Genomic DNA, 21707 nt, shown 5'->3' with positions numbered 1-21707 from the left:
TTTTTTTTTTTTTGATTCTGGTCTTTAAATAGAGCTCCAAGCTTTCCCCTCTATCATCAACGCAAATGTTTGCTCCTCCAAGACCAAATAAGCGAGCCCGAATATCCGAGGACACGACTGCATCCTCCAACCAGCTACCTGTCACTACGCCGATCAGTTCATTAGTCCAATCTCGAAATCGTAGGAGCTTTCTCAGCCGTACTTCCCGGCACCCAATATTTTGGCATCTTGATGGTTCAGTTGTAATCCTGGTTCAGAAGACCCTTTTCAAACTGCATCGTTCTCGTCTCGCGTCGCAATCCGAGTATTTTGCCATTCTTTTCAAGGGTATACAGGATACAAGTAGACAGAATGATGATGACATTGTTGACGTCACAGCTCTCGTGTCCGAAGTTGATGGTATCATTGAAGATGAAATAATTGATAGCTGTCCGGTTTATAGGATTGCAAGGGTAACAGCTGAGGATTTTTCTGTCCGTTTGAAGGCATTGGACAGTGGAATGTAAGTGCCCCTTTTGTTTGAGCAGAGAAAAGCCTCACTGATGTTGTTTCATGCCCAATATAGTGCCCTTGTCTTGACACCACCGCCGTTCTCTGATTTAGTTGCACTATTGCGTGGTGCCCACGCCCTCTCGTTTCCAACAGTATCCCTTTATGCCTCTCACCTACTACGTGAGATGTGGCCCGCAGACCTCTCACAGCTCGCAACTCCAAGTGAAAAACACACACGGCATGCAGCAGAGATGCTTCGGCTGTCGCGGTCGTGCAACTTCCCTGAAGTACGCAAACGGGCATTCTACGAGTTGCTCCGCAGTGCATCCTTTAGCCAAGCCTCGGGTGACCTGGACGACAACAGCTTCTCTACCGTCTTCGGCCAGGATGAGCAGCCGATTACATGTGCCTTGGACCGAATCGACATATTACGTCTTGTCTCTGCAAGGGAATTTTTTCAACAGATTTGGATGAGACTCATTCGCGCTCCACCCTCTCCGTCAGCGGTTCCGTGTCCATTGGAACAAATCTTTGCTGGGATTAATCCCTCGCAAGAGTCTGCTCTGCAGCGCTGCCGTGAAGCTCGTGCGGGTAGCGTCACGCAGTGGACGGCGGAAGTAATCCAAGGCACAATCTTCGACGAGGGTTTTTGTGATCCACTTTGTGCGTTGGAGAAGCTCGCAGACATGGACTGGGCCGGCATGGGCTACTGCACCGGCTGTATTTGTGCGCGCAAGGAGCTATGGAGTGAAGAGCGGGAGGCGGTATGGCGGAAACTGGACCGCTGGCTGGGGCTTTCTGGAACAGTGGAACAAGATTCAGATGATATTCAGATGGCTTCGGAATAAACGTACTGATATTTTGTTTCAACGCTGAAGCGCATCTTGTAGGCTTTTCACTACTGTGTCCTTCAGAATATCTGTTTTGGTGTCAGCTCAGTAGTACAAGTTCGAAGCTACTGATAATGGTTATGTATGAACTAAATGTTGGCATCAAGCAACGCGGCATTGATTCACCAACTCAAACATATCCTTCTCAATACATTGCCCTTCACACTAAAGTTCGGATTTGAGCATAAGTGCTATCATTAACATCTCATATCCTTACAATGTTGAACAGAATATCTAGTGAATCACCGAGCGCAGAGAAGTCTCTCCATGGGCATAATTCAGTATCCATTTTGTCACCTTACAATGGAAATTGGATACATAGTGTTGTAGGATTTGCTGTGCTTTTGCCTTATCCTACCCATAGTCACGAACGCAATTTCGCATCGGTCTCCTTCATATCCACGATTCATCATCATTACATGGTACACAGTTGTTTTGGGGGGATGACGTTACGGAAGTCATATGATGGATTGGTTTCGTGATCTTTCTCGTGTCTCCTATGCTGCCTTTATAACGGACTCCTCATTCTCCCTCATGTACAGTTTCGTACAGCATCGGATTCAACGGTATGTGCCCGGTTCGTTCAGACGAAGACAACGCCTGTAGCTGTCGCACTGACTTCACAAAGATCGAATTGTGAAGTCAGTACGCCAACGTTTCATGCGAAGAAATATATGCAGCATTAATCTACCAAACATAATGGTTCATTTAAGATACGTCCCCAACCAACACGAGCAGTGCCCGCCGTTCAACAATCTCCATATCGCGCGAGGTCTAGCGCCAGCGTCTGGCGCACTTCGAGTTGATATAGTTACTTGAAGTTATGCAGTACAGTAACTATACCCTTGCCGCTCGGGTGTTCCATGCGTTTCATCAATCATGGACAGCGGGAAGAGCGGGAGCGGGCCCACCAGACTGTGATGCCGATGCTGTGTCCGGCATACATTAAGTACTCAGACGTTCATTGTTTTGAAACTAGCTCTATTATCGAGAATTACAAAGTGAGAATCGTAGCCAGTGAGAATCAGCGAGTTAACGTTCAGCATCCTAGAACCCAAGGCTTTCACTTGAGAGTCCAGGTTGACCACTGCGCTGGCCGCTGGCAATCCCGGCCCGGGTGTGGAGTCGGAGCGGGACCGGGGAGGTCAGCCAAGACTTGGTCACGTGCAGAATGCGCCTCGGAGTTGTCGACTCGTCAGTTGCCTATGTGCAGTTTCTCAAGTTCATCGTCTTGCGACTTTTTGACCGTATCGTCTATGTTCTTTAGCCAACATGAATGCAAATGGTTCACAAATCCGCACCATAAATAATGCGACTGCTGGCTCTCCTTCATGGATCTGTCCGATATTACTAGTCGCTACCTTTGACGCGACCTGGTGAGTGGTTCTCCGTGCTTTCGTGTTCGTGTCTGCTCATTGTGTCGGGTAGAATTCAAATTCGAGGTCATTTGCATCTGCTTTGGTAATTTACGAGCAGAAATAGATCAGTGCGGGGAATGAGATCTTTGCCCACGTCGGTTAACACTTGAGTGTAACTAGTGCGCTATTTACGTTTTCCTGCACCTAATGCACTTGAACAGAGTCTCTTTGGCTTTCACAGCCTCAGTATGGTCATGTTCTTATATTCGTCGTGCTGACCAAGTTCCCCCTCTCCCTGTCATGGAGAGTAGGGATGCCGCGTTCGCGATCGTACCCGATCCCGCGAGCTCCTCGGTGTATAAAGGAGGTCGGCCTCGTCAGTTCTCTGGCAAGTCCATACAATCCTCTATCATGGCCACGCCTTCTCGTCGCATCGTTTCGCCTCCTCCAAACACTCAAGGCCTCTCGTGCCGCACCTTTCGTCCACCCATCCTCGATGGCTCGCTGCAGTACGGAGAATTCTTCGATTGGCATGAGAAGTACTCGCCAAGTCATCGCTTATTTGTGTACATCGATGGCGAGAGTCACCTTCAAACGATCACCTGGTCAATGGCCGCCAGAGCTATTCGTGCGGCAGCGCAACTCTCTAGGAATTATGTACAGTGGAACCATCAAACAGGGAAGGCGCCTGTGGTAGCTATTCTGGCCGCGTCAGGTAGGCAAACATAGTAATTCGCTTGAATCGACGACTGAATCGCCCTCAGACTCTATCCCGTACGCTACCATGGTGATGGGAATTATACGTGCAAGTTTCGTCGCATTCCCCATCTCTGTCCGTAACTCCCCCGCGGCAGTGGCGCATTTATTGAACAAGGTTGGAGTTGCTCATATATTGGTTGGACGCGAGCAATCATCACAGGACTTAGTACAAGACGCGATTGCCATACTCAAAACACAGAATACCGGTGCAATTGAACCCTGTTTCTCGCCAATACCTGTTTACGAAGACATTTACTCACCCTCATTCGGGCCACCTAATGCTGATGAACTCCCATATGTATTCTATGGCCCCGATGCGCCAATTCTCATTTCTCATTCATCTGGTGCGTCGAAGGAGCACTTTCGTCTACCGCCGTAGGCTGACTATCCCACTAGGGTCTACTGCGTTTCCCAAACCTATCGTTTTTTCGAATAGCCGCATGATTGAATTCTCCGCTTCTCCATACTACGGCGAGCGTGACTTGACAGACTTGCTTCTTTCCATTCATCCATTGCCTATGTTCCATGCAATGGGCCTTATGAATCTCGTCTGGACAGTGAGTACCGAGTGATCAGAGTTATATGGAGCGAATATATATACTGATATCACTATTCCAGAGCGCATGTGGTTATGCATGCGCCGCGTTTGCTCCCCAGTCCCCGCCGCCTGTTCCTACGCCTGAGTTAGTCGCGCGAGCTGCTCAAGCAGCTGACTGCGATGTCATCGTCACAGTCCCTGCATTTTTGGAGGTGCGGCTTCCATAATAGCTGTTTAGGAAGTCAAAATTGACTTTGGTTACAGACCTGGTCGCGCAACATGGACTATGTCCGATGGCTTAGCACAGCCGACTTCGTGGTGCGTGGTCATTGTGTGCAGTGGTTCTGCCAGCTCAGTCATATGCTACGTCCACAGCTCTTCGGAGGAGGTCCGCTGAACAAAGAGGTGGGGAGTTACCTTATCTCCCAAGGAGTCCCTCTTATAAATGGATATGGATTGTAAGCATAACATGAACTTTTGCGCAATTGCATTTTATTTATCGTGTTCGCTAGAACGGAGGTGGGGATTGTTAGTCTCTTCATGCCAGGTATGCACGCGATCGACCAGATGGAATGTTCACTGATTGTCCATTGTTGGCAGCCAAGCCGCATAATGAATGGGAGTATATACAACTCCATACCTCCCTCACTATCCACATGGAGCCTCAGGGTGATAATACATTTGAGTTGGTCGTGGTGGTGAGTCATGCCATTCTTGGATGCGTAGCTCTTGAACAAACGTTTTTGCGCCTTGTTAAGATAAACGAGAAGGATCATCCCTGCCTGATTAACACCAAGGTCAACGGCGTCGACGCTTACGCGACATCGGATCGTATTTCTCCGCATCCTACCCTTCCTGGATATTGGAAGATTGTGGGTCGTACCGACGACCAGATCATGCATAGTACCGGAGAAAAGGGTGGTATATCACTTCTCTGCTCAGAGACTTAACTAACCCGTCACCTTTCTTTTGAATAGACCAATCCGGGTCCGTTAGGTTAGTCGCTCTGTCGTTGAGGCTATACATAGGTCTAGTTCCTGATTTTCATCCGCAGAAAGTACTATGATGCAAGATGAACACGTTTCTGGATGTGTCATGTTTGGTCGAGGGCGGTTCCAAGCGGGCATTCTGATTGAGCCAAAGCCAGAATACGTGTTCGATCCAACAGACGAAGTAAAACTCGCTGAATATAGGAATTTGATATGGTAAATTGGTCCTATCAGTATCTATGAGGTAGTTTTACTTATGCGACCCAAGGCCAACAGTGGAAAAGATGAATACGTATGCCCCTCAGCATTCCAGATTGTTCAAAGAGGTGGGCAGCGCGCGATATGATCTCTTTCTTATATGAGATAGCTGATTGGCGACTAGATGATCATAATTGCGAGTCCTGCGAAACCATTTGAGTACACTCCCAAGTCAACCATACGCCGCGCAGCAGTCATTGCCAAGTATGATGACGAAATTAATGTCGCATACGACCGCGTCGAAGAAAGTTCCCAGTCCAGTATTCCCGCACCTATTCAATGGGAGAGCGAGAATGTCCTACCATTTGTTCGCGCCATCGTGAACAAAGTCATGAAGCATGATGTCATGGACGAAGACGATCTGTTTCACCACGGCTGCGACAGGTAAGCTAGCTTGGGTTTCTGATCCACCTTCCCTCAGTAATTCCTGTGCACTTGCAGTTTGCAAGCAACGTGGATTCGCAACACCCTCCTCAGAGTGCTGCGCGACACGACCAAGGTGAACACGCGCAAAATCGTCGGGAATTTTGTGTATGAACATCCTACAATTGCCGCGCTTGTTCGATTCATAGTCAGCACTGCGCACGGAACCGCGCAGAGCGTAACGGATGATGTCACGACGCGCGTGGATGCGATGCATGCTATGGTCGTGAAGTATACTCGAGACTTCCCGAAGCACCAGGGGAGTACAATGATCCAAGGGGGAGAAGTAGTGTTGCTGACTGGGTCCACTGGGAGTATTGGGTGTTATGTCTTGGCTCAGCTGTTGTCGGACCCCAAGGTTTCCCGCGTATATGCGATCAATCGGGCTTCTAGAGACCATGTGCCATTGCGTCGGAGGCAGCGTTGTGCCTTCATCGACCGTGGCCTGCCTGACCTGATCACCTCAGAGAAGCTGACTCTTGTGGAGGGAAATTTAGAAGAAGACAAGTTTGACGTCCCCGCCGATCTTTACGAGGAGGTGAGTTCGTGAGCGTGATCGAAGACTCGTTTTATCAGGGCCTTAATGCTCGCTTCCTCTGAACGCAGATGTGCAGCTCTGTGACCCATATTGTCCATAATGGTACGCTTGCAACTCCGCGATCATCACTATGTATATTGATCTCACCCACGATGGCATATAGCATGGCGTGTCGACTTCAACGTTGCGCTAACGTCTTTCGAGTCGAACGTGCGCGGTGTGCGTCGTTTGATTGATTTTGCGCTCAGCACGCCGTTCGCCAAACCTCCGCAAGTGCTGTTCACGAGCTCGGTAGGTGTCTTTCAAAGTGAGCTGGATTCGTGTCTATCTTTCTCGCGAAAACCAACTGAATTCTGCAGATGCCCGCAAAGGCGACGATCTTTCTGAAGCGCCCATCAAGGCAGACTATGCCGTTGGCACCGGCTATGCCGAGTCGAAGTGGGTTTCTGAGCGGATTCTCTACGAAGCAGCTGCAAGAACGCCTGTGGATACTATGGTTGTTCGTGTGGGTCAAGTCACCGGGGGCCTGGATGGTGCTTGGAACCTACAGGAGTGGTTCCCATCCATGGTGCAAAGTGCATCGCGTCTTGGATGTTTCCCTGATGATGATAGGGTGAGTTCGTATACTGCAAATACGTCTGCGCTGAGTAATTGTGTTTCCTTGCGTAATGACAGGATGTGGCCTGGATTCCACTCGAGGTAGTCGCAGCAGCTGTAGCGGATTTGCGCAGAGCATCCTGCCCAACTCGCACTGTGCATCTTGTGCACCCTCGCCCCGTGTCGTGGAATACGATCGCAGTCGTCATTGGTACACGGTTTGGAATCCCGCTCGTCCCGTATGCTCGGTGGCTCGCGCGACTTGAGAGGATTACTCAAGCTACCCATGAAGAGAGTTCCGGAGAGCAGGCAACGTCGCGTAGTCTTCGTGTTTTACAGCTGCTGCCGATGTTCAAGGCTATTGGTGCAAGTCTGCAGTCAGGTACTATGGCACTTGGGTTCCATGATATCCCAGCGTCACGCGCATTAGAAGCATCACCGACCCTTGCGGACCCCGAGTTGCGGCAGTTAGGCGAAGAGGATGTGCAGAGGTGGCTTGCGTACTGGCAAAGAGCAGGCTTGTTTGGTCCTTCTGACAGGCAGCTTGATGGGCCAAGTAGGGACACAAGACCAAACTGATGGCATACTCGATTCACATGTGGCACGTCTTATTGGACAGCGAACCAGTTTGCGCCTTCACACGTTCAACAGCGCAGGATCAGTCACATCGTGGATTCGATTGTATCCCTTGTATTCTATGTTCGCATGACTTGTCAATTGATACTGCTTCTTGGACTTGGCCTTCGGCCGCTCCCACAGCTTAATTGACTGGGTTTGAAGACAAAGGGATGGTTGCGGCATTCCGCCCTGCCTCTCGTAGCACTCAATGGCTCATGACGAAATCAGTTTCTACATGAGGTTGTCATATGCTATCGACAGGGAGATTCTTCGGACATTTAGATTCATGGACGTCACATCTACGAGCCCTCAATGCACACAACTTCGTCTATCTCGAGCTTATCTTCTGCTAATAGCACGAAGGCTCGCGCCATTCCAAGCACTATTAACCCCCCAAACCGCAACGCTGTCCTCTTTGAATCCTGACCTCACAGTATGCCTTGGGCCACAATCAAGCTCAACGACGGTCAGTCTGCACAATGATCGTCGTCTTTTTTGTGAGCTTGAATGGGATACTATTCAGGAACCGAGATCCCGAGCATTGCATTCGGTACATGGAAGCTTGGTAATGGGGAGACTACAATCAGTAAAGTAAACCAAGCCTTTTCCGTAGGATTTGATCACCTCGGTCAGTATCTTCGCTAATCAACGTTGCCAAGCTAAATAACGTACTTTATCTCGCGATAGATACCGCGCAAGTGTACAGAAATGAGAAGGAAGCAGGCGAAGCACTGCGTGCGAGCGGCCTCGCTCGCAAGGATGTCTATATCACCACAAAGTACTCAGGTCGTGCAGACATTCAGACGTCCATTCGGAACAGTTGCGAATACGTGCATAGTTTCTGTCCATTCGAGTGTTGCGAGTCTGATAGAGTATATGTTAGCTTGGCGTTGACTACGTGGACTTATATCTCATTCACGGACCGGACTTGGCCGTCCCAGACATTCCGACGATCTGGAGGCACATGGAAAAAATCAAGACCGATGGACTGTCCAGGTCCGTGTTTCCTCTGTTTCGATTTACTACTTCGACGGTTGAAGAGCCTTTGCGCGTAGGAGCATCGGCGTGAGCAATTTCAATGTGCAAGAATTGCAAACTCTCCTTGCGACAGCCATCATCAAACCCGTAACCAACCAGGTTGATTTGATATTAGTACCCTCTGGGTGTATCTTGTCTGAACCAGACTTAGATTCTCTTTCACCCATATGTACTCTCTCGTCAAGGACCCATCGTCGCGTTCGGAGCGCTGCACGGAATTGTCAGCGAGGCATACAGTGTATTGATGTGCGTCTGGACTGCTGTACAATGCATGCATACATGATGACATTCCCCAACAGACCTGTAACGCATAAGCCAGGAGGTCCAGTTGATGCCCCGGTTCAATCTATCGCCCAGAGGCTTGGAGCTGAGCCGGAACAGGTTCTTCTGGCTTGGGCTAAAGCCAAAGGAGTGGTCGTTGTAACGTATGTGATGCCCAAGCGCTCATTCCCATGAATTGACGATCCATATAGCTCGAGCTCAAAAAAGGAGCGACTGGAAGGATACTTGAGAGCAGGAGACTTAGGTGAGTGTTTAGGTGGTCTGACAAACAATCAATGCTGATAAGAGTTTCTTGTGATGAAGAGCTAACGCTTGAAGACATCGCCGCGATCGATAATGCTGGCCTCGCGGGCTCGCGTCATTGAGTGCATATAACACAAGGAATGAGATTCTTTCCAGGCAATGTTAATACAAGTGCAATCGGCAAATACCTCACGGGAATCCTGGAACCGAAGACCCTTGTATAATAAATATGCTGGCTGTGGCATCTACAAGGATATCGAGTTGGCGCATGGGCGTATTAAGCTCAGTTCCGAGTGCATGGGGTTGTGCAGGATCCTCTTCGTCTGGTACAAGAGGACTGCCCCGCGGTGCGAATTTGAAAGCTCTACCGGGTTGATGTTGAGTTCGCTTGTCGACACGATGCTTGCGACCCGCTCAGCGCTTCGTAGGATGCTCATCAGATCAGGATATCCATATGGTAGTACGTCCGTATAAGTATCTGTGCCGGTATTTTTGCTGACAGGTCCTCCGTACAACTGCCACCGTTCCACATGCGATAGGTTTATCGTGGCAATTCGCTTCCGTAAGACCGCGTGACGCACTGATGCCACGGTGCACCTCTATATTACCTATATAACCCATGGACTCTGGAGGTATCGACCTCTGAAAGTGCTTGTTTCCTGACCGTCGGGGTGACTCACTCCAGACCGCAATCATGCGGGCCTCGGCTGCTTCTGTTGTATCAACCCTGGTGGCGGTTATTGGACAGTCTTTGATTGCAGGCGCTGTCCCAGCTTCATCTAGTGTCGATCCATGTGCGAAGATTGCGGGACTAGAGTTTGCACCGCCTGCTGACGCGTTAGCATGTCTGACATCGTTCCCGTTCAACGAGACTCTGCGTCAGAACGTGTTGGATGTAGTTTCCAAAGTGTTCGACTTCTACACATTTGAAGACTATTACCTCGAGCCTGTACCCGTCTTCGAGCAGCCGGCGGTCTACATTCGCTCTGAACTCGCTCGTATCAATAGTACATCATACGATGTAAGTATATTCATTATACTTATGTGTGAGCACATCTCACTTCTTTTAGTCAGATTATGCATTCAACAAGGACCTCTTTGACATGGTCAACAGCCTGAATGATGGACACACGGGTATGCTGCTCTGACTCTAAGCTCACATCTCAATGATAATCTACTTGGGATCAAAGGTTGGTATCCCTTCTGCTATTGGGGCACGTTTCAGAACCTCCTCCCAGCGCCTGTTATCAGCCTCGAAGTAAATGGTGTTCAGAACGTCTATGTCGTCCCCAATCTTGTCGATGTCGTCAATAGCTTGGGCGCTAACTACACCTCCCACTTTGAGTCTATTGGCTTTGACTGGCAGCGGCTTGCGGGCGCTCTCGTGCTGGAGATTGGAGGCATGGACGCGTATGATTACGCGGATTATGTTGCTGACACCGTTACGGGAAATTATATTGACCATGGTGTCCGTATAAATAGCGTATTCAGTAGCTATGAGATCAACGAGGACAACGAGTTCCAGCAACGATTTGGAGATATTGCTGGGCCGCTATTCCCGGATCAGGAGAATCTTACTATGACTCTTATCCCGGTTGGCTCGACGTCCCCAGAAACAGTCACGATACCGTTCTTGGCGATAGCGGACACTTATCCATTCACAGATGCATCATCCTAGTGCGTCTTATACTTGTCTATACCTGGGCGCACTCTGACTGACCCCGACCGTAGCTGGGCAAATAACTGCGCAGCAAATAATGAAACAAATGGTGTCGACTATCGGACAACTGAAGGAAAGACGGAGAGTGCGCGAACGTATGCACGAGCGAATCTTATGAAGAGCTCAGCACGAGCGGCATTCCCCTCTCAGCTTGTGCCTGATCTACCAATGGTCAATGGGAGTTCTGGTCAAATCAAGAATTTCCTCTTAGACGACAACACCACTGCTGTGGTTAGTACTCATCGTTACTCAAATCGTATCCAATTCTCATGTTAATCAATTACTGGAACAGATGTTCGTCGGCTCGTTTGACCCCGACGACTACAATGGCTTCCAAAACGATGTCGTCTCAGCAGTGACTCAGTTTAAAGAGGCCGGTGCGACTCGTTTGATTGTAGATCTTACTAATAATGGGGGTAAGACTTCTAAGGCCACTGCCTTGGTCAATACTTACAGTCTCTACAGGAGGGTATGTCTGTCTTGGAGAATTTCTGCATGCATACCTTGCTGGATCGAGCTTCGGCTTCCCGTAAGTGTGATTCAATGTCATAAAGAGCAAAGTTTCATCCTTTCCCAAACACAGTGGTTATTCCACAGCTGTACGCGCCAACACGCTCGCACAGAAGATTGTAGCTGCCGATATCATGCTGAACAACACCGAAGAGGTTGCATTCTACGCTCCGGACAACTGTACGTATTTCTTCGGCTTTATTCGCCAATTGCGCTGATCCTCTGAATCTCAGGGGCTTTCACGAATGACACTATAATGCCAAATACGTACAACTACATCACTCCTGATGTTAACAGTACAATTGATGGTGCACTGTACTCCGAGTCCCAACGATTCTACGTCAGTATCCTTTATTGTTTCAAGGTGCTAAATCTTACGAGTTAGTGCAGGATGTCTGTACGCCATGGAATGTCGAGCTGCCAGTGGATCCACCATTTGACCTAAAGTGAGTATCATTCTGCTTTTATTGTGGGACGGGCCGAATATTGATTATGTCCAGCAATGTCGTTATTGTTGGCAATGCCGATTGCGCATCGACGTGTGCACAGTTCAGTACTCTCATGTACGAAAGACATAACACCAGGGTCGCAGTTTTTGGTGGAAAGCCGGGGGAGGTGATGCAATACAAGGGCGAGTCCGTTGGCATTCTTTCTTAAGGTGCTTGTGTGACTTTGTCGCTGTCACTATATAGGCATGGCTGGCGAACAAGTTCTTGAGTGGTACGACATCGACTCCGAGATCAAGACTGCTGGACTTCAAAATGTACGTGATACAGTGAATTAAGTGTTCGAGGGCGTCTGATATAATGTGAATTACATAGGATCCTCTAGCTCCTCCTGATCTGTGAGTCTTCCTTGATGCTTTAAATGGTCTGGTGTCATTTGAGTTAACCTCATCACTCAGGCTGGTCGATGCAGATTTCCGGTAAGCCCATCACCACGGCTTGTGTTTATTACGCAGACTCAAAGTTTCCCCCTGCAAAGCCACAACTGGAGAACAGGTACGGAGCTGTGTTCTTTTCAGTGCAAGTTATCTCACGTCGTTCCCTCCAATAGCGTACAGCTGGCTTAACGAAGAAATTCCTATTGGTGGGTGGCCCCCCACGTCTTGCCTGCGTCGTGTGTGATTGATTGGTTCCGCAGCATATATGTCAGAGTTGCCGCAATGTAAGCTTACATGCGACGATGTAACAAAGCTACAGCGGAATTACTAACACACGGCGAATGTCGTATCAGATCGCTTTCCGTACACGCCGGATACGTACATGAGCCCCCAAAATCTCTGGGCGTACGCGTAAGTAGTTCTAGCAAATGTATTGCTTCATCTTCTGACTGAGCAGGTTGGCACTGTTGTCATGCAGGGCGAGCGTTATGTTCTAGAAATTCGAATCTTGATAGGGCTGGCGAGGTTGCCTAAATGTACAGCTAGATCTGAGCCAGTAACTGTTGGGGCAATAGAGCACACAGCTTTTTCTCGTTATCTTATCGGACTGATAAAGCAGAGAGGCCTGATATTCCCTGCATATTTCTTGCAGTCTGCTCCTGAAAGAGCCCTAAAATCTAGGAATGGGATCATAGGTCAATCATCTCGGAGGGGGAATGGCAACCAGAGCGCCGCTTCCTCTCTTCCGGGTCTGCGATTGATGCGGATGCCGCGACGCGCCAAGACGCGCCCAACCTCTTTCACGACTATGCACGAATCCATCCGTATGTTTGATAGCATGCCTTGAATTGACACTCCTTCAAAGGCTTCAATACCCTCAGCTGCTCCAAGTTGTAATGTGCGGGAACAAACAACAGCTTATCAGTAACCGTATACGCTAACGCTTTTCAAACAATCCCGAAGTCCGGAATTTGACGCTTCCGCCGGCTCCTCATGAACTCCGTACATCGCCATGCCGTCGGTATCTTCACTACTACTACTGGTTAAAGTGCACTAGGGTGTGAGACTATCTATGCTATCAGGGAGCGCGAATAATTTCGACTAGCCATGTTGGGCAAGGCACCGCGAATGCTGATTCGCGTATTTATTCGCTACGAAAAAAGCAAGCCACACATAATCTTGTCATATACAAGCTGGTGTGCCATGTTAATCCCCAAACTTTCGATATTCTCTGATGGAGCTAACAGCGTGTGGGGCCTCACGAACTCACCAATACGACAATGAGTAGTCAGGTGTGCAAGCTCCAGATGAATGCAGAGAGTACCGAGCAAGAACTTACAATCGGCATCCCTGCAGGCGTGGCGAGTGACTGAAATCTGCTGACCACCCTTGGCCGCTCAAGCGCCGTCGGCTGAATCAAACGCTTATGTACTTGCAGGTCACCGGCGGTGAAGGCTACGGCGCCGAGTGGCCGTTCGCATCCACGACTTTTGCGATCCGCAGGGTTCGAATGCCGTATATACTGTGCAAATGCCTCGGGCTGCTACCATCATGGGCAAAAGCATCTCGCTTGTCTCAAATCTTTACCCCTCAGGGTCGTGCTTCCTTTGAAGTTTATAATGCTGCGAGACACGTAGACACGCCGGGGGCGAGTTGATTGACTCTCAACTCCTTCACTCTTTCGATGCTTTCATGACTGGTCTGAATATTCAGCTTGAGAAGACGATTGGTTGCACGTTTATCGGTGTTCTCTTTTCCGTATTGTACGTCTTTTTTCGAGTGTTCTAGTAGAGACGATTTTCATGACTGTTTCGGTGCACTCAGACTGCATGGTTGCACCCTCGGTCAGGCTGCGTTTTACGCGCAGCACTACCCCAAGGACCGCTTCCGCATAAAGGCTCTGGTTTGTTTCCAATTCGTATATTTTTACATCAACAAGCTCATATTCTTGCCTGCAGGTAGCTGGCGTGTTGTAAGATCGCCTCGTGCCGTACCTCTGTGACGAAGCACTTATTCCAATTGAAAGAATCATGAATAGCGCGAAGACTGCCATTGACGCCCAGGTACTTCGGATGGCCCTACATGGGACGAGTGAGATGAGCTTACGTATCGAAAGTTCCTGTGGTTAGACCTCGTGCAGAACCATGCAAATATCACCATCCTTTCGAAACTGGCGAGGTACGTGCTTCCGATCAAAAAAATGCATATATTAGCTCCATCTAGAGCTCTTCTGCAGCACATATGGGGTATGTCGGCATTTCACTATGCATCACGCAAAGCTAAGATTGTCTCATTTCCGAGGCGGAGTACATTCTCGGAGTGAGTAAGATGTATTCCAATTCATCTATTTTTGCTCACTAGCACAGGCTCTGGTTACGTTTTTAGTTCAAAGGTGAGTCACTCGGACCAAGCTATTTACAGGGCTCATCATGCGTACAGCTTCTTTTTGCATATTATATGGCAACGTGGGTTTGTTCAATCGTGGTGTAAGTTTATATTGATGCGTTTTTTTTTTAATAGTTTTGGAGCGGAAGTGGTACAGAAACCTGGTTTCAATAACAGGGGTAAGCACACGATCAGGTCGATTGCAGGGCGATCACGCTGCTGATTAAAACTTAGGGGGTTCTATGTCTTACTTCTCTTGGTATGTCCTACGCGTGGTGTTACTTCATTCAAACTAATGCAACTATTCAGGTGCCGTACTAGGTCAGTAAATTTGGCATTGCAACCTTTTATGTGAAGCAACTTACATGTTTTGGTGTGGGTCAAGGTGGTGCTTATGAACTGTAAGTCGCGATGTGGCTCAGTGAAACAGTATATAGCTAAACTTTCATTCAAGCTATTCAAGCAAAAACGTGGACACGGTGGAACGAAATATAGTTGTTCGTAACACGCATGTGTGACTCAGATCCTAGTGTCATTCCAGATATGCTTTCAGGTTCAGGGAGAAGTGCGTGTAGTTGCCGCTGCGCTCACAGACGTCTATGTCTCGACGGCGCTGTGTTGGATACTGCGGAGGTCAAGGACAGGGTTTAAGCGGTAAGGTTGACAACCCTTTGGCACTTTGAGGTTGGCTCATCCAGCATTCTGTTCAAGTTCAGAGGCAGTCATTTCAACTCTGCTGCTGTATGCGATGAATCGTGGTATACTTGCTAGGTAAATGGAGATGGTGATGACAATGTGTTGGAGCTTCATATTGATTGCTCTATAGTTTAGCACAGATTTCGCAAGCTGTCCTTGTGCGTCTGAGGTTGATCTTCGCTGAGATCCGCTTATTAACGACTTCACATGTAGTTCCACATCGATTTGCGGCTAGGTACATTTTACACAGATCTTGTTTGTTTCCTTACCAGCAACAGTAAGCAAATCCAATCGAATAAGCATGTCATGACGCTAATACGTCATGGACGCAGTCTATGTGATTTCCCTTTTGGCAGTGTACGAGTTTTGGTCAAGGAAATGTCACATGAGTGGTGTTTTACTGACTCTACGTAGATTAAATGTCCGCAAGAACATCCGAGAACGTGCACCCTCGGAAGGAGACTTCTCCATCCCCATGGCCTGGCTAGAGCCGGCCCATCTCGACAAGTTGGATACGATCGCCCTGTACGTTCTGCCTCTATTTCCCTAATACGCAATCGCTCATAGCCTCCGTAGTACTCTGGTGCCGCCACTACCCAAGAGGATAACCAAGCGCTCGCAACCACGGTCTGACCTTGGTGGAATCATAGTCGCCAAGGAGGTCATCTGCGTCGAAGACACATACGAATGCAGCACTGTCATTGACGCGAAGGATGCGCAGCAGATTGATGTTCTGGAACGCTCAAGATCCATGAATGTCGTGTAAGCATTATACAGGAGTACATTTGTGATGTGAGAAGTCACGGCTGTTTGCTGTGCTTGGGATGCATCGGTGTCGTGCGACAATTCGTTCCTTTGATATCTTACTCGTGGTACTTTCTGTCAGAGCTGAAGGATCGTCCATGGCGATGAGTTGATGTGACTATTTTACGGTACCATAGTTAGATACCCTAGTGAGCGATAGATGTCCTCTTCATGTTTATATGGATCTGCCTTCATCCCTGAATATATTCTAGAGTGAGAGATTTCATGATATTTCATGATGCGGTTTCGTCTGCGACGCATGACGTCATACACGTATTTACAGTACGACCGCTGTGGGCCTGCACAAACGCCAGCTGTTGTTTGGAACGCAAGGCAGTCCGCGGATTGGCTGTTTAAATGGCTAGATTGAAACTTATATGAAATAATTCTGCTCTATTTGACAATCCCACTCACCCTCACTTGTCAAGTCAGGTCATGCATCCCACGACGTCGATCGTTCCGTTGGAACTTCAAGCTCAAGATCTGTCACGACGACTTCCCCCGTACTCTCTCGTCGTATAAAGCCCTCACTATGTCTGGCATGCGTCCAAGCTCTTTCTCCCTTCTTCTATCATGTCCGGCCCAATCACCTCTGCCGCTCAACAGGTTTTCACTGCTGTAGTGCAAGACGAGAAGACTGCTGACCTTCAAAAAGACATCCTCGACCCCAAGGCGATTTCGGCAAAGGGCCTAACTACCGATCATGGCGTCAGTGTCTCTAACACGGATCACTGGTGCGTGAGATGCTGTACATCGAGACGGAGTCGACGATGTTTTCATCCAGGCTCAAAGTCCACGATGCCGCTCATACTGGTCCCTCCCTCTTGACTGACCAGGTAATTCCATGTATGCGCTCTATTCGGTCTTTGTTGACATATTTCAAGATCGGCCGCGAGAAGATTCATCGGTTCGACCATGAACGTATTCCTGAGGTAGGTCAACAGAGAGAAAATGCGCATATAGTCACTCGCCTGACCTGCGCACTAGCGGGTGGTTCATGCTCGGGGTGCCGGCGCCCATGGGTATTTTAAGATATTCAACGACAGCGCCTCGAAGTACACACATGCCCCGGTGCTCACGGATACTTCCAGGACGACTCCCGTCTTCGTACGATTCAGCACCGTCCAAGGCTCTCGGGGTTCCGCAGTGAGTTCTGCGTGCACAATGTCTTCTTGCACAGACTGAAGCCAATGTGATCTAGGACACAGTGCGAGACGTCCGCGGTTTTGCAGTCAAATTCTATACTCAAGAAGGCAATTGGGATATCGTTGGCAACGACATCCCCGTGTTCTTCATACAGGAAGCCATGAAGTTTCCGGACCTTGTACATGCGGTGAAGCCCGAACCACAAAACGAAGTTCCACAAGGTCAAAGTGCGCATAACAACTTCTGGGACTATGTCGGCCTACAGCCTGAATGTATGTGCCAATTTATGACCAAACGACAGTATGCTTACCAGTTAGCAAATACAGCCGCACACATGGTGATGTGGGTGATGTCCGACCGCGGTATCCCTCGTTCGTATCGCATGATGCAAGGCTTCGGAGTCAATACATACTCGTTGATGAATGCGAAGGGCAAGCGGCACTTCGTCAAATTTCACTTCTTACCAGAGTTGGGCGTCCATAGCCTCATGTGGGACGAGGCGCTCAAACTCGCAGGACAGGACCCGGGTTCGTGCCTACCACGCTATTGCCGTCTTATCCCTGATATACCTATGGCGTTCTTTCAGACTTCCATCGCAAAGACCTCGAGGAAGCAATTCAAACGGGGGCGTATCCGAAGTGGAAATTTGCTATACAAACGATTGCCGAGGGACGCGAGGAGGAGTTTGACTTTGACATCCTAGACGCAACCAAGATCTGGCCAGAGGAGCTTGTACCGCTCCAGGAAATCGGAGAGCTGGTTCTGAACAGGACCGTCGACGAATACTTCCCAGAGACAGAACAGGTCGCATTTTGCACGTCTCATGTCGTACCAGGCATCGGGTTCAGCGACGATCCACTTCTGCAGGGACGCAACTTCTCGTACTTTGACACGCAGATCACTCGGTTGGGTGTCAATTGGGAGGAATTGCCTATCAATCGCCCTGTTTGTCCTGTGCTGAATCATCAGAGGGATGGAGCAATGCGACACAGAATTACGAAAGGGAACATCAACTACTGGCCTAATCGCGAGGGTGTTGGAAGACCTGTACCTGTTGCGGAAGGCGGTTATCTGGAGTAAGTGAATTGAAGTCATCGCTTATACGCTATGTGTAAGTTTAACGCTCTCGTGGATAGCCCAGCACAAACAGTTGCGGGGATTAAGCAACGGGCGCGCGGTACCAAGTTCCAGGAACACTTCAATCAAGCACAGCTCTTCTACAATTCGCTTGCACCTCACGAGAAGGCGCATCTAATAGCAGCCATCTCGTTCGAACTCAGCCACTGCGACGATTCTATTGTTTATGAAACATATTCGCGCGTCCTCAACAACATTGACTTCGAGCTCGCGAAACAAGTGGCGACGAATGTAGGCGGTGTCATTCCAGATAAGCCTGCACGAAGCAACCATGGACAGTCGACACGGACGCTTTCGCAGATGTACTATACTCCCAAAGAAGCGACAATCGCATCGAGGCGCATCGCCATTTTGCTAGCGGATGGTTTTGATAAGGTGGAAGTCGAGAGCCTCAGGGCTGTCCTGAAGACGGGTCAAGCGACGACATGGGTCATTGGTCCCAGACGAGGAACTATTCGCGCCAATGGTAGTCGTGAAGGGATCTGGGCTGAACACCACTTTGAGGGACAGAGGAGCACAATGTACGATGCGCTTATTGTCCCGAGTGGGGCAGCACACGCGCAGGCTTTGGCAGTCAATGGACGAGCGGTGCATTGGGTGAGAGAGGCATTTGGGCATTGCAAAGTGATTGGGGCAATAGGAGAAGGTACGTCGCTGTTCTGCATGGTGATGTGCCACGGGTGCGTACGATACCAATACGTCTGGGAAAGACTTCGACGCTTTATAAGTAACGCCTCTGACCAATTGGGACTCATCGCTCGGTGGCCCGGTTAGCCGGAGGCGGGCGCTCACTAGCGCTAGCGGACTCCTCAATACGTCATTGCATCACAGAAAGGTATTGTTGGCAAAATTCAAAGTTGACTCACCCGTCGTATTTTAGGCGTTGCGTTCTTACGCGAAGCTGTGCAGCTACCTGGGGTACAGCTATCGACCGATAAATCAAGCAATGCACTCACATCGTACGGTGTCGTGACTGTGGGTAGATACAACGCCGGGTCTGCGGACGTGTTAAAAATTGGAGGCGAGAAGGGCTTCGTGAACGTGTTTGCGTTTGAAGTGAGTAAGCATCGTTGCTACGAGCGAGAGATGGATGGTTTGGCGTCGAAGGTCGCCTTTTGAGGGGACGTCGAGTGAAGAAGCTTCGAAGGGAAATCTTGAAGAGTGGATCCGAACGCGTGGTCTAGGGAAGGACGGACAGCCAAATCAGAATTTGTCGATGCGTTAAAGGCGCTTCCATTGTGCGTTACGAAGGAAGAGATTCAGGGTCGTAGTCTTTGTATTATGGCATGTGTGTCCTGACAAACAATTGTTGAAAACTTACCACATTCGTGGGCAGAGCGTGACGACGTTCAGTCACGGAGACGACCACCAAGACTGTTGAGGGAAAGACGCAGCTGTAACATCTGACAGACTTACGACAGAGCGCTGCATCTAGACACGGTGATTGGGTGGTTGACCATGACGAGCTACAGCCTCGCACTACTAGTTACCAGCGCCCATGGACGTGGAAATCTTCAAGCAGATGGCTTGAGATCATTCAGGGACTTGTTGCAGAAACGTAGTCTCAGTCTTGCTCCCACCCTAGAGCAGCTATAACATCACGTGCGACAATTTGATAGGCAGACTGAAAGATCTGAAGCTGTCGCGCCGTCGTCATGCCAATTGGCCAAACTGTCTAGACTCGACATTGCTTCGAGTGCCCCCCGTCGAGTGTCACGCACAGGTCATCCTCTGGGTAAGTTCTAGCATTCACGATACAAAGCCTCCATCCCAGACTTACTCCGGGAAAGTCGGCTGTTACAAGGGGATGGATGCAACCGAAGCGTATCGGGGCGTCGGGACCGTGGGGTCGCAGAGGACACGGTATTGTCGGACGAGATACTGTATCATCGCCGCGGGGACGAGCGGGATGGTGTTGACCACTCAAAGCCCGAAGATTTCCGCAGATGCAGCCAGTCGGAGCGTCGGACCGACGAGAGCGCAGGGCCACTCAAGGGCCACTCGCGAGCCTAGCCAGCGCGGGTAAGCCAATGAGAGGCCACCGAGGACAACTGTCGTCATGCATCATTCAATCTCAACACCGCACAGGCCGCATCCAACAAACGATGCAGGCAAGGCTGTACCCCGGCCGTCGCGCTAGCAAGAGACTGCATGTTTTGTTGTGCAGCTGGACACGCCCTCTCCACGCCCTCGCTCGGTGAGTCGTGCGTTCGACCTGAACACAGCGGCGGGTCGCATGAGCTGCTCATGTTGCTTGACCCGTGCCATGTCAAATTGCCCATATGTGACGCACGCTCTGGTCCAGATCCGGCGTCGATCGGGCACCTTCAGAAACCACGCAGAGCGCTTCTCGCTCACCCCGGTCCCCTGCGGACGACTGGCCAATGAACACGCTCAGCGCAACAGCACAACAGAATGATATATAAACCGCCCTAGGCCCCTGCCCATCGGTACCCCTCCCTCTCTCTCCATCCGCTTCCCTCTCATCCTCCTGTGCTCCAGCCTCCCTTCGCATAAGCGACTCAGAGGTGGACCACCAGGGGTACATCTTTCCACTCGTCTTTCTCTCCCCGTCCCTTCATCTGCGTTTTCGTGCACGACTAGACCATGTCCGAACCAAACGAGAAAGTCCCGGGTCCGCCCACTCCCAAGGAGCCCGGCACGCCCGCCTCCGAGCCTGAGCAGCCCGAGAAGAAAAAGCGCGAATACAAGGACTTTGGCCACGATGTGGAAGCAGCGACCCGTATGTTGCCTTTGCTGCTGGCCGCCGCATGCAGGCGCGTGCTTACCGCATGTGTGTGTAGACGCCAAGGTCGACATGTCCCAAATCCAGCTGCGTGCAGAGGACTTGTACGACAAGGAGAAGGTCGACCTTGAGACGATCGTCCTCGAGGACGTGTTTAAGCTTCTCCAGTGCGACGAAAATGGTCTCGCAAGCGAGGAGTGTCAAAGGCGTCTCGAGCTGTTCGGTCCGAACAGGCTCGAGGCTGAAGAGCAGAATGCTTTCCTCCAGGTTTGTCTTTTCTGCTCGCCTGTTCCCGCCATGTTTGCTAAAGCGCCACTCCTACAGTTCTTGAGTTTCATGTGGAACCCCCTCTCCTGGGTCATGGAAGGTGCCGCGCTCGTAGCCATCGCTTTGTCCAACGGCGAGGGCCAGCCTCCGGATTGGGAGGATTTCCTGGGTATCGTTATATTGCTTTTGATCAACTCTGGTATCGGTTTCTACGAGGAGCGCAACGCTGGTAACGCCGTCAAGGCTCTCATGGACTCGCTCGCGCCCAAGGCCAAGGCCAAGCGTGCCGGCGAATGGAAAGAAATTGAGTCGGCAGACCTCGTCCCCGGTGACATGATCGCGTTCAAGATTGGAGACATTGTGCCTGCGGACTGTCGGCTGACAGAGGCT

The 21707-nt window shown here is 49.9% G+C and overlaps 7 protein-coding genes across 7 annotated transcripts; all 7 read left to right on the top strand.

Annotated features, from left to right (window-relative positions):
- Window positions 1–65: 65 nt before the first annotated feature.
- Window positions 66–1340, top strand: FIBRA_02809 (uncharacterized protein; the record flags this gene model as incomplete). Its single annotated transcript, XM_012324661.1, has 2 exons — window positions 66–502; window positions 566–1340. The coding sequence occupies 2 exons, from the start codon at window positions 66–68 to the stop codon at window positions 1338–1340; spliced, it is 1212 nt and encodes a 403-aa protein (XP_012180051.1).
- Window positions 1341–3040: 1700 nt separating this feature from the next.
- FIBRA_02808 (uncharacterized protein) lies at window positions 3041–7421 on the top strand (the record flags this gene model as incomplete). Its single annotated transcript, XM_012324660.1, has 18 exons — window positions 3041–3455; window positions 3505–3843; window positions 3896–4056; window positions 4118–4249; window positions 4302–4355; window positions 4413–4495; window positions 4550–4584; window positions 4638–4735; window positions 4796–4909; window positions 5015–5033; window positions 5092–5242; window positions 5295–5352; window positions 5409–5668; window positions 5726–6245; window positions 6314–6347; window positions 6409–6552; window positions 6605–6858; window positions 6921–7421. The coding sequence occupies 18 exons, from the start codon at window positions 3041–3043 to the stop codon at window positions 7419–7421; spliced, it is 3372 nt and encodes a 1123-aa protein (XP_012180050.1).
- Window positions 7422–7895: 474 nt separating this feature from the next.
- FIBRA_02807 (uncharacterized protein) lies at window positions 7896–9145 on the top strand (the record flags this gene model as incomplete). Its single annotated transcript, XM_012324659.1, has 9 exons — window positions 7896–7926; window positions 7984–8088; window positions 8148–8290; window positions 8344–8456; window positions 8516–8597; window positions 8650–8744; window positions 8798–8923; window positions 8972–9024; window positions 9084–9145. 9 exons carry the CDS (start codon window positions 7896–7898, stop codon window positions 9143–9145), a joined length of 810 nt encoding a protein of 269 aa, XP_012180049.1.
- Window positions 9146–9717: 572 nt separating this feature from the next.
- FIBRA_02806 (uncharacterized protein) lies at window positions 9718–11910 on the top strand (the record flags this gene model as incomplete). Its single annotated transcript, XM_012324658.1, has 10 exons — window positions 9718–10044; window positions 10094–10157; window positions 10214–10700; window positions 10755–10974; window positions 11036–11159; window positions 11209–11272; window positions 11327–11433; window positions 11487–11593; window positions 11644–11699; window positions 11754–11910. The coding sequence occupies 10 exons, from the start codon at window positions 9718–9720 to the stop codon at window positions 11908–11910; spliced, it is 1713 nt and encodes a 570-aa protein (XP_012180048.1).
- Window positions 11911–11947: 37 nt separating this feature from the next.
- On the top strand, window positions 11948–12380 carry FIBRA_02805 (uncharacterized protein; the record flags this gene model as incomplete). Its single annotated transcript, XM_012324657.1, has 5 exons — window positions 11948–12016; window positions 12075–12097; window positions 12158–12178; window positions 12238–12254; window positions 12310–12380. The coding sequence occupies 5 exons, from the start codon at window positions 11948–11950 to the stop codon at window positions 12378–12380; spliced, it is 201 nt and encodes a 66-aa protein (XP_012180047.1).
- A 1448-nt stretch (window positions 12381–13828) lies between these two features.
- Window positions 13829–15983, top strand: FIBRA_02804 (uncharacterized protein; the record flags this gene model as incomplete). Its single annotated transcript, XM_012324656.1, has 21 exons — window positions 13829–13899; window positions 13961–14039; window positions 14095–14108; window positions 14163–14199; window positions 14253–14314; window positions 14373–14382; window positions 14438–14455; window positions 14503–14528; window positions 14576–14601; window positions 14657–14700; window positions 14756–14780; window positions 14831–14842; window positions 14907–14922; window positions 14976–15018; window positions 15075–15175; window positions 15233–15292; window positions 15348–15375; window positions 15431–15494; window positions 15550–15574; window positions 15632–15742; window positions 15794–15983. 21 exons carry the CDS (start codon window positions 13829–13831, stop codon window positions 15981–15983), a joined length of 1062 nt encoding a protein of 353 aa, XP_012180046.1.
- A 611-nt stretch (window positions 15984–16594) lies between these two features.
- On the top strand, window positions 16595–19423 carry FIBRA_02803 (uncharacterized protein; the record flags this gene model as incomplete). The annotated part of the gene is made up of 9 exons (XM_012324655.1): window positions 16595–16755; window positions 16806–16857; window positions 16906–16953; window positions 17009–17167; window positions 17223–17439; window positions 17494–17694; window positions 17754–18243; window positions 18304–18950; window positions 19185–19423. The coding sequence occupies 9 exons, from the start codon at window positions 16595–16597 to the stop codon at window positions 19421–19423; spliced, it is 2214 nt and encodes a 737-aa protein (XP_012180045.1).
- Between the last annotated feature and the right edge of the window lie 2284 nt (window positions 19424–21707).

The sequence above is a fragment of the Fibroporia radiculosa genome (genome assembly GCF_000313525.1).
Source record: "Fibroporia radiculosa TFFH 294 genomic supercontigs, scaffold1428, whole genome shotgun sequence".
Taxonomy (NCBI): domain Eukaryota; kingdom Fungi; phylum Basidiomycota; class Agaricomycetes; order Polyporales; family Fibroporiaceae; genus Fibroporia; species Fibroporia radiculosa.
This window is presented reverse-complemented; position numbering and strand designations above follow the sequence as displayed.